General features: G+C 41.0%; 1 protein-coding gene across 1 annotated transcript in view; it reads right to left on the bottom strand.

Moving 5' to 3' along the window:
- The window catches only part of ccbe1 (collagen and calcium binding EGF domains 1), a 37,635-nt gene extending 23,986 nt beyond the window's left edge, over window positions 1-13,649 (bottom strand). The window contains exons 1-2 of the mRNA XM_086187023.1: window positions 13,440-13,649; window positions 13,266-13,346 (exon numbers count right to left, since the gene is read on the bottom strand). Of these exons, the coding sequence (XP_086043149.1) occupies window positions 13,266-13,346; window positions 13,440-13,543 (185 nt within the window). The 5' untranslated portion in view covers window positions 13,544-13,649. The remainder of the gene's footprint in view (window positions 1-13,265; window positions 13,347-13,439) is intronic.
- Between the last annotated feature and the right edge of the window lie 1,202 nt (window positions 13,650-14,851).

The following is a 14,851-nucleotide window of genomic DNA, read 5'->3' as shown; positions in this document are numbered from 1 at the left end:
ACCATCTCAGAGAAGGTAAAATGGGTTCAGACAACCGTCTTTTATGAAGGATTGAATGACTTCCATGTCAATAACTGTTCCTCGGGATTTGTCATGAAATAAATTATAAAAGCACTCTGAGATGAAAAAGTCTCCTCAATCAATCTGGAATTGATTCAAGCCGCACAGGAGAAGACCTCCACAACCATCTGTGAGAGAATCAATACAGTTCATTGGCGGAGGAACTGGGAAAAGGCTCACCAGCAATTAAACTCACGCCAGATAAATCAAGTGGTAAAGGTTCGAGCGATGACTCCAGCCTCTTTGTGTTCAGGTACGGAGAACTTCCTGCATCAGGCTTCATCACGTACGGATTGGATTTTGGAATTGGATGGTCGTTTATCCTGCATGTCAGAAGTACTAAATTCTTGCTTCTGCATTTTGTTTGCTTTGTTGCTTTAATTCATCATTTTCAATTTTAATTACTGGTGTGATCGGATTAAACGTGGAGTACCCTGTAGTTGCACTGTGGTCACTGATAAGTGCATCAGATGAAATATGAGCCATTTTTATACCTTTGAGGGTTTGATGTCATCTCAATACTTGCAGGTGGTGAAATTTAATATTCTTACCAGGGAACGAACACAAAAATTTGCTTGGTCAAACGAAATTATTGTCTAAAATCATGCTAAATGGTATTTTATCAATAAAACAGATAGCTGGAGCAAGGTGAGGAAAAAACCTGACCGATTTGAATGGTCATGACGTAGTTCCAGAGTAAAACATCAGAATAATATGATGTTGACAGGAGGACAAACATAACTTATGGTTGTAAAAATGATTAAATTGAACTGACACAAAATATTAAAATACAGCAGCATTCAACCAGAATGAAACAGGAAACATCTGTGCTGTCAGGGAGTACCAGACATGAATATGACCCCTTTTTCCAAAATGTATTATCAATGTTGAATGTAGCAGCTGTTTACAATTTAATCTGACTAGTGTGTATTTGTGTGTTCGTCAGTCACGATGAGCCCTCGCTTTGGCTCGCCGTTGTCCTTGAGGACTGGAAAATTAGCAGCTTATTCTTTTCCATCACAAGGAAATACATTGAAGTTTCAAGAGACCAAATAATGAAAAACCATTAGTTGTAAAATAATAACTTAAAATATCCGCCAGTTCCTTTCAATTAGCTTGTGAGTAAGTTTCACAATAATGAGTGAAGTTATACTTAAAAAGTACTTGTACCATTGTAAAGATTGTAATCTTACATTTAATCTGTCTCTCTAAAGCAAACACATGTTGAATACAACCAGAGCACAGCCTGGGATACACGTATGTATAGAGAGACGCATGGAGGCGTGACATGAGCCCCATACATCCCCACATCTCTTAACCACAGCACCACCAAAGCGTGACCACACTTCACTTCTCTGTGGAGAGAAACAGATGGATCAACGAGTGTCAGCCAAGAGAAACAAAAGTGGCTTTTCAAGACACCAAAGTACCACAAAAATACTTGTTGAAACACGGTTTGGAGAGAAGGGCCACACAAGAGCAGACACCAAAGATGGAGGCTAATCAAATCTGTTCTTTAAGGTCAGAGTAGGCTAGGGTGTGAATGTTGAAATGTTTCATGATGTCACTGCACTCATTTATCAGTTTGTAGTTATTATAAAGTACATTTCCAAACACGTATTCAGGTTAAATTACATTAATGTCATTAATTCCCTAGAGACAGACAAGACGATGGATTCCCCTCTCTCATCTGTGTGTGCAGTTGAAGGCTGAGCCACAGAGATTGGCTAACTGCTGGAAAAGAAGCTTTGAAAAGAATGCTAGGAATGGCTGTACAAAACATTTTTAAAAAATCATAATTTTTGACATCCTTAACTGAGAAGTAAATTCAACACTTGTTTATGCTGGATTACTTCAGTTTTTGCTTAAAAAAACAACTATATGCACCATCTCAGAGAAGGTAAAATGGGTTCAGACAACCGTCTTTTATGAAGGACTCAATGACTTCCATGTGCTGCTAGTTAGCTCAGCTCAGTGAATGGAAGTGAATGGGCAGTTTAGCATACCTTTAGCATAATTTTGAGATATTGTAGTTTTAGAATCAGAATCTCAAAACTCCTGCATTGTAATTAATTCAGCTAACAATACAAACTGTTTGTTGACAACTACAAGAATGACTGCTACTAGTAAACATGGCCGACTGCTACAGAGGTTGAGGAGGATAATTTCTGGACAAAATGATATCCTAAACCTGGTCTATGAGAGGCCTTTTCATGGAGGTATGGTAACACTTTCCACCCACCATCATTCGTTATGCTAAGCTAACTAGCATTCAGACATTCTGTGGGTTTAAAGATGGCAAAAAAGTGTTTCCAACAAAAAATTGGCATTTTCCTTCAAATAAGCTCACCAGTATCTGAAAATCCTTTTCAGATAGTGTCCTGTCACATCCTTATTAACTACTGCGTAGTGTTGAAGTACGTTTACTAGGGCTGGGCAATAAATCGATTTTATTGATTAATTCAAATTTGTCCTTAACGTTGATTTGTTTTAATGAAAATCAAATTTTCTCTTCAACATCATCCAACAACGCTCCCTTAACTTCAGTTATTTGGAATCGATGCGGGTTTGTAGCGTCAGACACAGAACAAACAACACTTCGCCGCAAAGGGTGCTTAAAGGCAGTTGCTACCAAAGGTAGCAGTACAAGCAATTAACTGCAGCACCTCAAACAGAGGCATGCTGCCGAGTGGGAGAGGTGTTGCTCCCCACCAAAAGAACAAGACTGAGGCAGCCCAAGCACCGCCACCACAAAAACAACCTAGCATCTTGGAACTGCATCCTGTATGATAAGAAAGGGGCCTGGTAGCAAGTGGTCACGGATGCAGTCGCGATGTGTATTGCAAAAGATTTGGTGCCTATATATACCGTGGAAAAGCTGGGGTTTATTCACCTGCTGAAATTTTTAGACCCCAGGCAAGCGCTTCCAGGCCGCAAACATATTCTGGTTGCCTTGCCTCAGCTATATAACAGTACACACCAAAGGATCGCTATGGAGCTGGAAGGGGTGTCGTTCTACTCGACCGATCTGTGGTCCAGCGGAGTGGTGCAGCCCTACCTAAGTTGAACGGTGCATTTTGTTAGCAGCAACTGGACTCTGCGAAGCGTCTGCCTCCAAACCGCTTACTTTCCCACTGACACAAAGGGGAAATAATTGCCCAGGGGCTAAAAGACACTCTGAGCTCGTGGAATCTTGCTGAGGACAGACTCACCTGTATGACTACAGACAGCGGCACCAAAGCTCTGAAAGACAATCGGAGACCCAGCCTTCAGTAACACTAAACACAGCCCTAGCACTTCCTCTGGACAATTGGTTAAAATCATCTGAGCAACAGCTGCTGGACAACAAACTGTTAGGCTCCAGGCTTTAAGAGACTTCATAAAGCATTTGAACTCTCAAGGTCTTTCCTGTAATGGCTTGTTTCATATTACAATCTCCTTTCAAATGGAAACAGATGACAAAACACATTTGGAAGAAACCAAAGCAAATTATACTCCATTCAGTAAAAATGAAAAAGTCCCAAATAATAAATGTGATTCCTATCTAGAAAGAAAGTTGTACGGGAGGATTTTAATGATGATGGATTCACGGCGTTTGATATTTTGAATGAGAAAAAAGGAATTCAAGGAAGGTCATGAACACTCATGTACACTTGTGACATACCACTTTAATTCATGAAGTGCTCTGCATTAAAGGAAGAGAAGGGCAGAGAGGGAGAGAGAGGATGTTTGCTGCTGCTGCTGCTTGTACTTTACATCCGTCACTGAGGAATGCTCCTTAACACTAACATGTCCTCCCCTGCTCTCGCTGTGATATCTTACACTCCACCAACTCGTCCTCACTTCTTTTTTTAGAGGAATGTATATCGGCTTCATTTTTCACCTAATAGGGTATATCTCCGCGTCGGTTGAACCGTTGACATGACTGTGATTGAAGACGCCCTTCACATGATGGAGAAACATGTTATCGCTAACGGTTTAGTGAGAGAGACCCCCCCACCCCAATCCACCCACAGGAGCAGAGAGGACTGATGAATGCAAATCAGCCCGCCTACGTGGCCCCCTCCCCTTGCAGGTCAACAGCCACTCTGAGAACGTCCAACACGCGCTAAAGTTTTGAATACAGGACCTGCAGAAATGACCGACTTCGGCCAGTAAGCATGTTGCCCTCAGATGTCAGAGCTAGACACTGTTTCTCTACTCTGCTCATCCTCAGTGATGAAGAAACAACATAGGATTCATTAGCTTTTCCAAATGTCATCCTATCATCTATAATACTGAAAAAGGAAATCAGGGTGAAAACTGATACTGCTGAAAGCACCACAGAAAATCTGAACAATTAACATCAAGATAAATTAATAAAAGACCTAATTTTCACAAACGTGTAAGGTAATTAGTTTAGGGACAATAACTATAGCCCGCTCTTCTGAAAGACACTTTGCTCTCTGTGTACTGACAGTAGGAATATTTTGTACACCAGTACTTCAGGTATTAGTACTTCAGGCAGTCTTGGTGAAACGGTATAAGAAAACTTTTCTTTTCCAGTCATTTGGTTGAAGTTTCACAACTTCAGTGACTGAGGATGAGACATCATCAGAATACCAGAAAAGCATTAAAATGAAAACATATATTTTTACGACCCTAATAATGTTGGGGAATATCAAGTTATGAACGCCACAGCTCTCCTGATACAGCGGCCACTCCCGGTCACAATGGAGACATAAAATCTGCAGATATGATTTCTCTAAACGTTCTGTTTTGAACATGGCGGTCCAGACCGAATGGTCTCATTTTACAGTTAAACAACCTAAAATATGTTTATGGAACAAAAAAACAGTCCACTTTTACACAGACGAACAGACAAATAATCTCCACACACTATAATTTATGAAATAGAAAGCATCGTGTGACATATATTAACATTATTAGAAGAAACAAATAACAAGCAGGATCTTCTCAGAGAGATTATGTATCAACAACGAGCTCTACACACTCACGACTCCACATCAAGTCTAACCAATCCCAAATGCGAAGGAGATTTACTAAAATGGGACATGCTGCATAGGGAGATAATTTTGTAAATGAGCAGAAACAAATAAACACAAACACAATGACCTGATTGTTAATTTACCCCGAGGGCAACATCTGGGACAGGTAAAGCTCCTCCAAGGGTGGAGCTGAAGTGTTGATATCATTGAAAATTTTCAATGACTTTATAGGCACATAAAGGTAGCGGCCAGTAAGGAGGCCAGTTACCGCCGCCAGAGGAGGGAGTGTTTCTGGTCAGTCTGTTTGTTAGCAGGACTGCATGAACAACACTCTGAGGCTGAATTTCAACAATTTTGATGGAAGGGTGAAGCGTGGAACGAAGCTAGGCAAAATAGCACTTTTATCATGGCCTCCTCAATTAAATTAATGAACTTGGCCATCAAGATGCTGCCAGTAGGAAGTTAATTACATTCAAAAGACTGTTTTTCTTTGTAGCTAAGTGGAAAGTCTCATGCATGTATTTTGTTTGCAAAACGAAGCAAAAGCGTGTTTGTCTGTGTGTGTGTGTGCACACACACACACACACACACACATGTCACATGTCTGTGAGGGACCAGACATTAAACTCATTTTGCACCCTTCATAATTCATCCCATTAGGGAAGAGTAATTCCAAAAACATAGTACGAGGAGCAGGAAGACTTGATCAACATGCACTACAAAGCAACTAGAGCTGCAACTATTTTCATTACTGATTAAAGTGATTACCTCAATTAATGGTTGGGTCGGTTAAACGGCAGAAGCACAAGTGTCTCCTCCTTGTTTTGGCCCTCAGATCTTTCAGCTCTGTGGGAGCTGTCGCTGAGGAGCAACACCACATTTTCATGTCATCTCCTTAAATCCACACTGATGCAGCGCTTCTGCTAACAGGCCTCACACACTGATAGGAAACAGATGTGGACGTCTTTACGCTGACAGGGCATTATGTATCAATTTGGGGATTTGGTTTATGATGAATTATGAGCTTTATCTGACCACAGGTCTCATGGTGTGTCGGTTATTTAGCGGAAATATACAGTAGTTAGTAAAAGTAAAGGCTTACTGCATTTTAATAACAGAGTTGTTTGTATAATGTGTGCTGAACACTCCAGCAACAACTTTTCTTACTTCTGTGTATTACAATGCAGAGGAAAAGTGCCAGATATTGTAAATCGTCTCAGGCATTTCAGATTGGCGTGATAGTCAGCGGCGGTATTTCTCTCTCCATCCACTGAGGCGAATTCTGGTGACCTCTGTTGCACTCAAACAGCTGTCGAGAAGCAGCTTGGACTTATTCAACGCTTCCTCGGCTTGATTGTTTACATTGCAATAACACATACAGTAGTGTTGACAATTGCAAAAACAATCTGTGGTTAAAGTTTAGAATATTCTGTAATCCCAGGTGTGGTTTTTAATAGATGCTTCGTCAGTGCTGTCGTCCATAATATGTTTCAATACACTGCACCAACAAGTGAGACCAGTTCTTTGACATAATTGGGTTTGTAAGAAATACAAACCCCCCACAAAAATAATAAAAATGACCACCTGATGGTCCTTTAAGCTCAGCTAACAAGTCACTTTACATCCATGTCTGTCCAGAATCTAAAACACTGTAGTGACAACTCTTGTGTATAAAATACTTCAGTTCCTGAGTAGTTTGTCGAACACTGTGATGTCACTGTCAAGTTGACCTTTGGGATATAAAACATCATCACTTCCTTTCATCTCATTAGACAAGAATGTCAAAATCTATGTAAATTCTTGACTTAAAACCAATTTTTTTTTTCTTTTGTCAAGGGATCTTGACCTTTAGAACTTTGACCATGAAAATCAAATCAGTTCATCTTTGAGTCAGGAGGATATTTGTGCCACAATTCAAGAACCCCCCCCCAGGCATTCCTGAGTCATTACCGACAACGAGAAAACACGAAGCCTGCGGCCACGGCTGTCACTGCTACAGGGTCATAAACAAATACACAATATCTAAAACTGCAATAAATCACTGAGAATTACATAATCTTTTCCATCTCCCTCACATGAAATCAACCATTTTCCAGTTTTTATTCTTGAGTCATAAATAACACTCCCAATGAGAGTCCGGAGGGACTAAAACATTACTGATGGCTACGATGTAACGCTGAGGAAGAGCAGTGGTCTGCGCTTTTTATGACTCGAGTTCAGCTCTCCAAGGCACCTGCATCGCAGACGGTTGGATGTGCTAATATTTCCTGTTGTAATTAATCTTTAACTCTGAAAAAAAACAACAACGTCTGACCTTTATAACAAATTAAACAGCATACAGTATCATTTCATCATGAACCTCTCTACGAGCTGATCTTTACAGGGATTGGATAACTTGTTCTTCGCGGTTATTCTAAAGGCTCCAGTAATGACTGACGGGCTTTCAAAACATCAAGTTGATCCGTTTGGCTCTATTGACATCATGACTTGACAGCTTTCCAGGGTTGACAGTTTTCCGTCAAGAAATTTCCAAGAAAGGTCCTTCCATAAAGCCAGACCTATCGGCCTTCTTTGTGCAGAACATTTACTGTGTCTGAGTTGTAAAAGCAGAGTTTTTGTTCGCCAAAGGAGGACAATGTAACCCAACTCACCAAAGCCCTCCGCAGCAGGTACCACTAAAGTTTCACTTTTGATTGAGCACGTTAGCTTCAAAACTGTTTCAGTAGCAGAAGCGCGTTACTTTCCAAAACAAGACAGGAAGTTCCACGTTGATGATGTAACTTTGGTTTGAATGACTTTCATAGCACAATAACTGCCAATTATCTGGGAAATGTCAAACCTGCACTCTGCACAGAAAATGATCTCTTGATCTTGTATTGCCAAGTCATTTTCTTGCCACTAAACATGGGATGAAATGCGGCAGAATGAACTATTCATACTCATGAAGACATTTTTTCCACCCCACCTTCATGACTTCTTGGTGAATCTAGAATTCAGAAAATATTCCCCACATCCTTGTCGCCGGAAGCTAACGGAGACCGAAAAATTCGCATCTGCAAAACTCTACAAAACAAATGCTCAAATGCATCATCCACTATACCCACGTCTTATTAATGTAGCCGTGTGCTAAACACTTCACAAACACTTTGGTCTGAGCTAAAATCATTCTTGAGAGGCTAATGGTGAGTTGTAGATAAACAAATGATGACTTTAAGGTTGTGCGGAGCGCACCCCTCCTTGGACCGCGCTCACGGGAATCACAGGAGGGATGATAACTGTACGCGCTCGGAAAGCTTTTTGAATAATGGAAGTCCAACTGAGGGGAGCGCTTCCAGTTGACTGCACTGAAGTATGATGTGGAAAACAGATCTGAAAACTAAGGGAATAATAGAATTTGGGTTTTGCCGGCATGTTCAATAATCTGAATGAAGTAATCGTTTGAATGAAACAGATCAGCGCACCCGCTGTGTTTGAATTTAACTGGGAATTACATTTAGTATCAATTACCAGTAAAGTGGTCAATGGGAAATCAAAATTCTTTCTAATGCAGTAAAACACAAAGTACAGAGGGATGAAGGAAAAAGCCCTCAATGAAATACAGTGGAAGAAAGACATGGGAACATTTACGGGATGGAGACAATGCAGCTCGGATCAGCCAAGTGAATGTGAAGATTCATGGCTATCATGTCTCACAGGGGGAGGCTGAAGAAATTACATTCTCAGTTTCCTTACAGCATAAACCAGACTTCCCCCTGGATTCCAGAGTTGACGAGGAAGGAGCCGAGGAGAAAGGGGGCAAGAGCACAACAAAATGCTCAGTACCAGCAGAAATATTTGGAAAAATAACAAAGCAACGATTACACATGCCACACATCAATTACGTGTAACTGTTACAGCTGTCGAGTGGAAAGACTGTTCTGCTTCTTTATCGGTGAAGCATTTTGCTCTTTGCAGGGTAGGTAAAGACAAGATTGGGTTCGTGAAGAATCGCATTCATGGGTCTTTCGTCACAAAGGTTGAGATTATTAATATGTCTTGGTTTGACTTGATGGATCTGATCTCAACTTCCAAAAACGTCACATGATACTCTTAAAAAAAAAAAAACCTCATTCTGAGAAATCTGCATGGAGTTGAATATAAATAATCAATCCTGAGTACATAACCCTTGACATTTCCACATTTGTTTTGCTTCTCCCCATCTGATTCAGAGATTTACTGCTTGCTTACATCCACTGTCAGGTACTTTTCTCCCGAGGGGTTCTGCCTCACAAAATGGGATTAAGTTAAATGGAAGCCCCTCAAATGTGCAAATAATTAAATCAAAGAAAAAACTCACATATTATTCAATATACTCAGTGCAGGTGTCCAGCTAACTCACTCATGCTGTCCTACTACTAGAAGCAACTACTGGATGACCATCGTTCCAAGCGAAAATGATAATATAACCAGTTCTACCACTTACAGGAACTAGAAAATGTCAAGACTGTGGAGTGATTCATGTGGCGTGCAGTGAAGAAATACCACAGCAGTGACCACTTAGCACTTAGGATGTTGCCAAATTGGAACAAACAGCTCACACCTTATCATTTTAATCAAATCCTTCTTTGCTTGCTAGTACAGCATTTATGTTGCAATCAGAAGCATTCGTGGTCCAAAAAAACCTCATTCGGCCCTTCAGATCTTATTGTAAGCCAAGCATATTCAACGCCGCAGCCAGGGAAAATACAAGTAGGAAATAAAAAATAAAAACTCTTGACACACAACGTTCTCTTTCATGCAAATAAACTAGGAGCCAAATATGGCAATCTCCATGAAAAGAACTCAGGAAGACAGCGGGAGAAAAATGTGAGATATGGTCAGCTGTGGTCCTGGTACGTGTCTTGAACTGTGACGCATGCTCCTCTGGTGGTGTTTCACAATAAGATAAATGCTCCAGATGAGTGTTAAACTGTGCGCACGTTGGCACGCCGGGGCAAAACAGGCCTGTTTCAAAACTCTGTTCAATTCTCTCCCACTTGGCCTGCGGGAGACAAAGCTTTTTAAATGCCAGGAAGTAACTATTATCATTACTTAAAGGAATAGTTACAATTTCTGGGGGGGAAGTAACATGGTAGCAGCTAAATAGAAGCTGATTAGCTTAGCTAAACAGGAGGGAAAAGCTGACAGCTCTGCTCAATAGGAAGCTAATCAACCTAGCAGTATCTTTAAAGCTCATAAATGCATTATGCTATCACATTCATGTCTTTATTAATGTGATCTTGCAATAACTTGAAAACCACAAGCTGGTAAACAAGCAGAGAGCACATGCGTCTGCCTAGCAGGCTACAGAGATACAGAATAAGAACATAGCATCATCAAATTCCACCACTGCTACCAGATCACGGCTCCAGAAGGTAATCCATACTCTTAGAACTCTTATTAAAATACATGGAAGCAATTCAGAGATATCCATCATTTCATCACCAATAGGTCTTCTGAGTCACACATCCAGAATACATTCAAGATAACTGCCAAAACCGAAACACTCATCATTTCAAAGGAACTCGAGAAAACTGATCAAAATGTAGCTATGACGTCCAGAAAAACACCACTAACAGCCGTACCATACGATGCTGCAGCTTGTGCTGTCACCATTTTTCAACCAGGGCTGAACTGTATGACAGACTTTTACTTTTTATTATTAAGTTTTGCAGTGCTGAAGAGGTCCCTCAATGGGCCACTGGTATTCTGCAGACTTAATACAGCGTCTTTGGTACATTCCAGTATTTTTTTCAATTGGAACGTGAACAGTGATACACTAAAGATGATTGCCCCTCACGCCGTGAATTATTTCTTTTGCAATGTCAGTCAAACCGATGACAATCAGTTCGGTTTTTGAAATACCCTGCTAACAATCAAATAAATAGCCAGGGGTGTAGCACCAGGCTCCTGGGCCCTACACACAAGCACTCTCTGAGGGCCCCCTGACTGCAAAACAAGCCTTCATTCAAGGGTTTTCAAGGGTCCTCTACTACCGGAGCTCAGGCAAGTCAATCCAACACTCATCACATTACCTCTATGCTGGAGTTAAAAATGTGTTTATTACAGCAATGAAATGTCATGCGCACACATGTGGACTCAGTGTGCTCAACGCAGCATGCAATGTGAGGCAAAGGTGACTTGTACGACGTTATACTGCCATTTGGGTTTTTTTTTTTCCCGTAAGAACTGCAAATTAGTAGGAGTACCTCTCAGTATAAGTCAGAACAGTTCAACATCACCACGAATTACATCCTCTGAAATGACCATAAAAATAAATCAGCGCCTCTCTCACACTGATGTAAGTGCTCATGGAGGGAGGATTTACAGCAGGCCTGTTGTCTGTCGTTGCATTATTTTAATTTAGGTGTATCTAATAAATTAGTAACTTGTCCATTGACATCACATCAGCATTTATCAAATTCATGTCATTATTCGAATTTTTTGTCACAAAAACAAAACATTTCAGTGAATCATTGCGCGGCTCACAGTAGGTCATCCGCTCACAGGTGAACCGAAATGCACCCGGAGTGCATTATCTCAGCTCTTAGCTAAAACAGTTTTTGTTCTTTAAATAAACATTGTGAGAAACAACCGTGGCTGCAGCCAATAACCATAAACCAACATAATTATGTTAAGAGTGTGTTTGGGATATGAAGATCAAACGGGATGTCACTGTGTGCTTGAACCACAGCCAGCGGTCTCCAGAGTGGCGCACAGATGTAACCTCCCAAAGTCACATTTGGAAGATTTCTCAGGAGAAATATTCAACTAGCTGGCACTACTTGAGTTCCTGTTACTGTTTCCCCTGGGAGGATTACGGAAATAGAATTACTGTAAATCAAAATCATAAATAAAAATGTTTGAATTTGTATGATTTTGGTTCCCAGAGCTGCAGGACAGCGCTCATCTCCTGAAATCTAAGTGGAACGTCGCATTCCTCCCAAAGTGAGCGTCGTTGTTTCAAATGGAAATCGTTCAATAAATTTAAACTTAAGCCAAAAAGTGGATTTTACATTTTAAATACTCACAAATAGTTGTGTTGAGCTCATGTAGATGTTTTTCACTGCAGCTTCACTTCATTGTGAAACCAAAATTAAGAGCCAGTTTTGTTTATCTAGCTTGAAGCTAATGCCCCCCCCCCCCACGTGGTGTCCCACTACAAACAGCAAAATTGTCCAGAATCGTCAATTTGCAAACTCTCACGCACACGACAGATTATAATCCACGTCTTCTTCATCCAGCTGGATGCTCAATAGTCCACAAACACTTAGATGGGGTCTAAAAACAAACTACTGTATTTGTAGACGTGAACAAGCGCAGAACAGTAAATTAAAAAGTTTGATTTTAGCTCGAAAAAAACAATCAAAGTTTGTGAGGGCTACTGAGCACACAGCTGACCCAAGACCGTATGATGGGCCGAAGAGTTTATGGACAGACATTTTGGACAGTTTGACTGTTGATCGCCGGTAGCCATTAGCTTCAAGCTAAACATACTCTTCCTGGCTCCTCCAGCAGTCTGGAGTGATGCTGACCTATTTGCGAGCACTTAGAGAGCAAAATACAATTAAGTATTGCTTTTACAAGACAATTTTTTTTTTTTTTTAAAAAACAAGCTTGCCAAAAAAGTGTGGAGGTTTGAGAGCATTGTCTTCTTGTTGACGTTCAGGTTGTTTTCAGACATTTAACCGTCTTAATTCTGTTACATCCAGGAACTTGTCGACAAAGTCACTGAGTTAGCAGCACAGAATAAGAGTTCCTCACAAATCCAGGTTTAAATGTGCAGTGGTCTTTACTATGCTTGTGAGCTCTGGTTATTTAGACAGATTTGGCTCTGACAGCCGGAAACAGTTCTGCAAAGCTCAATTCAATAAACCAGCATATTTTGATGAAAGAAAAACTAAACAGGAGCAGTGATTTCAAAGCTGCTATCAGCCTCACATCCAAACTTTTTCACTTGACTACACTGTGGCTGTAAGCAAAATGTAGATTGTGTCAAAAAACAAAAACAAAAAAAAAAACAAGCCCCATTTGAAAAGCATCACTGCTCTCATTCCATGAACAAGCCAAATGATGCATCGTGTAGTTTACATCCTGTAATCATCTTCACGGGGAAACGCTGCTAAATGGGTCGAAGCTCTCTGGTTCTTCTATTCCGTCCTGCCTGACACCGGAGGAGCATCCATGCAGCCACTCTACCTGTAACACGTCGCAACTTCTCCTGTTGACTTCACGCAGGGATACTTGGTGGTCGAGACGTTGTTTTCGGAGCATTCTTCACTGTGGAATACAAGTTTTGGGAGAGAAGTGAGCATCTTCTTCATTTACAAGATTCACGGAGGTGTCCCCCCCCCCCCCCAAAAAAAAAGTTACCCGTCACTGGCATCCTCCTCTTGGTAGGACCAGAGCAAGCCTCCAGAGAAGTACATGCAGGTGACGGTGAGCAGAAGCGGGCTCCTGCGGGGTGGAAGCATCATCTCCTCCTTGGTGCGGTCACCTGGCTCCCGTTAGTAATCCTGTCTGACCGGTGCTCTTCTGCAGCGCCACCGACCTCTTCAGGGGTGTTGAACACTGGCAGGCAGACCCTCCTCCCCCCCGCCACCCGCGCTCCTCACATCCTCCTCTCATTCACACTTTTAGGGAAATGATGTGATGTGAGCAGGAACTCCGTCAGCTCCCGCGTCACTTCGGTCGTTTTACTGAAACGCGCGTGTTCTGTCACTCAGCCACGCACGTGGTAGACTAAAGCTCGCGAACGCACACGTCATGATGCTTACGTCTCTGCTACCCCCGCGTGGCTGAAGGCTAAACACGCGCACACACGCACACACACACACAGACACACACACACACACACACACACACACACACACACAAACGGTCTGTCTTGATGTATTGCTGGAAACAGTATGAGTTTCTCTTCAAATAAAGTTTATTTATTTAGCAAATATCTAATATTACATCCGGCTTGGAAACAATAAAATGCTATGTCATGTACGGAAGCCCATCTCTGCCACATTTTTGTGTTCACATTCAAGCGAGGAAACCGTCTTATCCCTTACTTGTGCAATTTCAATATCACACCACTGTTTTTATACTGACTGCTTTTTGTTTCAATTTTTGTTGTATATAGCATATTATGTAATTTTCTTCTAAATATTTCTATTTCTATAATTTTTGTACTTGTCTTTCAGTGAAATTGCACCAAAGGGAGTTGCACTCCAGTTTCATTGTGTGCTCCACGATGACAATAAAGGCTTTTGATTGATAAATAAACATGCATGTTATTATAATGAGAAACTTTCTCAATATGACCAGAAATTTATATCTAAAACTATATGATTATTTTAAGTCAATTTAAAATGAGATAATTTCATGTTTTCATTAATTTGATACTTGGTCATTCTTTTGAAAATGTTCCTCATACAGTAACTGTGAGACAGCAATAGTCGTGAGACAGTACAGAAATGAGCTTCCAACCATCTTCATTATGAGCACTAATAAATGTACATAAAATTGATTTGTCTCAAGATCCTGAAATTTAGCCCCTGACGCCCGCTCAGATCACACTGATGACATCACATCGTGGTCATTGTTTTCTAAGAGTGACTTTTAAAAGGGTGATGTAATATTCCTCAAGACTCTTAGTTTCCAATGATAAAATCCTCATTTTTGTTAGCATAATGCTGACAGGAGAACTCGTCTGTGAAATAAGGTGGTGAACGGGCAGGTTAGCACACTTTAACCTTGCCTGCTCGGCTTCCAAACCCCGTAGCTCCTCTGTG

Source organism: Aulostomus chinensis, chromosome 19 (genome assembly GCF_037954235.1).
Source record: "Aulostomus chinensis isolate RoL2024-O1b breed Wild chromosome 19, RoL_Achi_v1.0, whole genome shotgun sequence".
In the NCBI taxonomy this organism is placed as follows: Eukaryota; Metazoa; Chordata; class Actinopteri; order Syngnathiformes; family Aulostomidae; genus Aulostomus; species Aulostomus chinensis.
The sequence above is the reverse complement of the archived record's forward strand: the minus strand, read 5'-3'. Positions and strand labels throughout refer to the sequence as shown.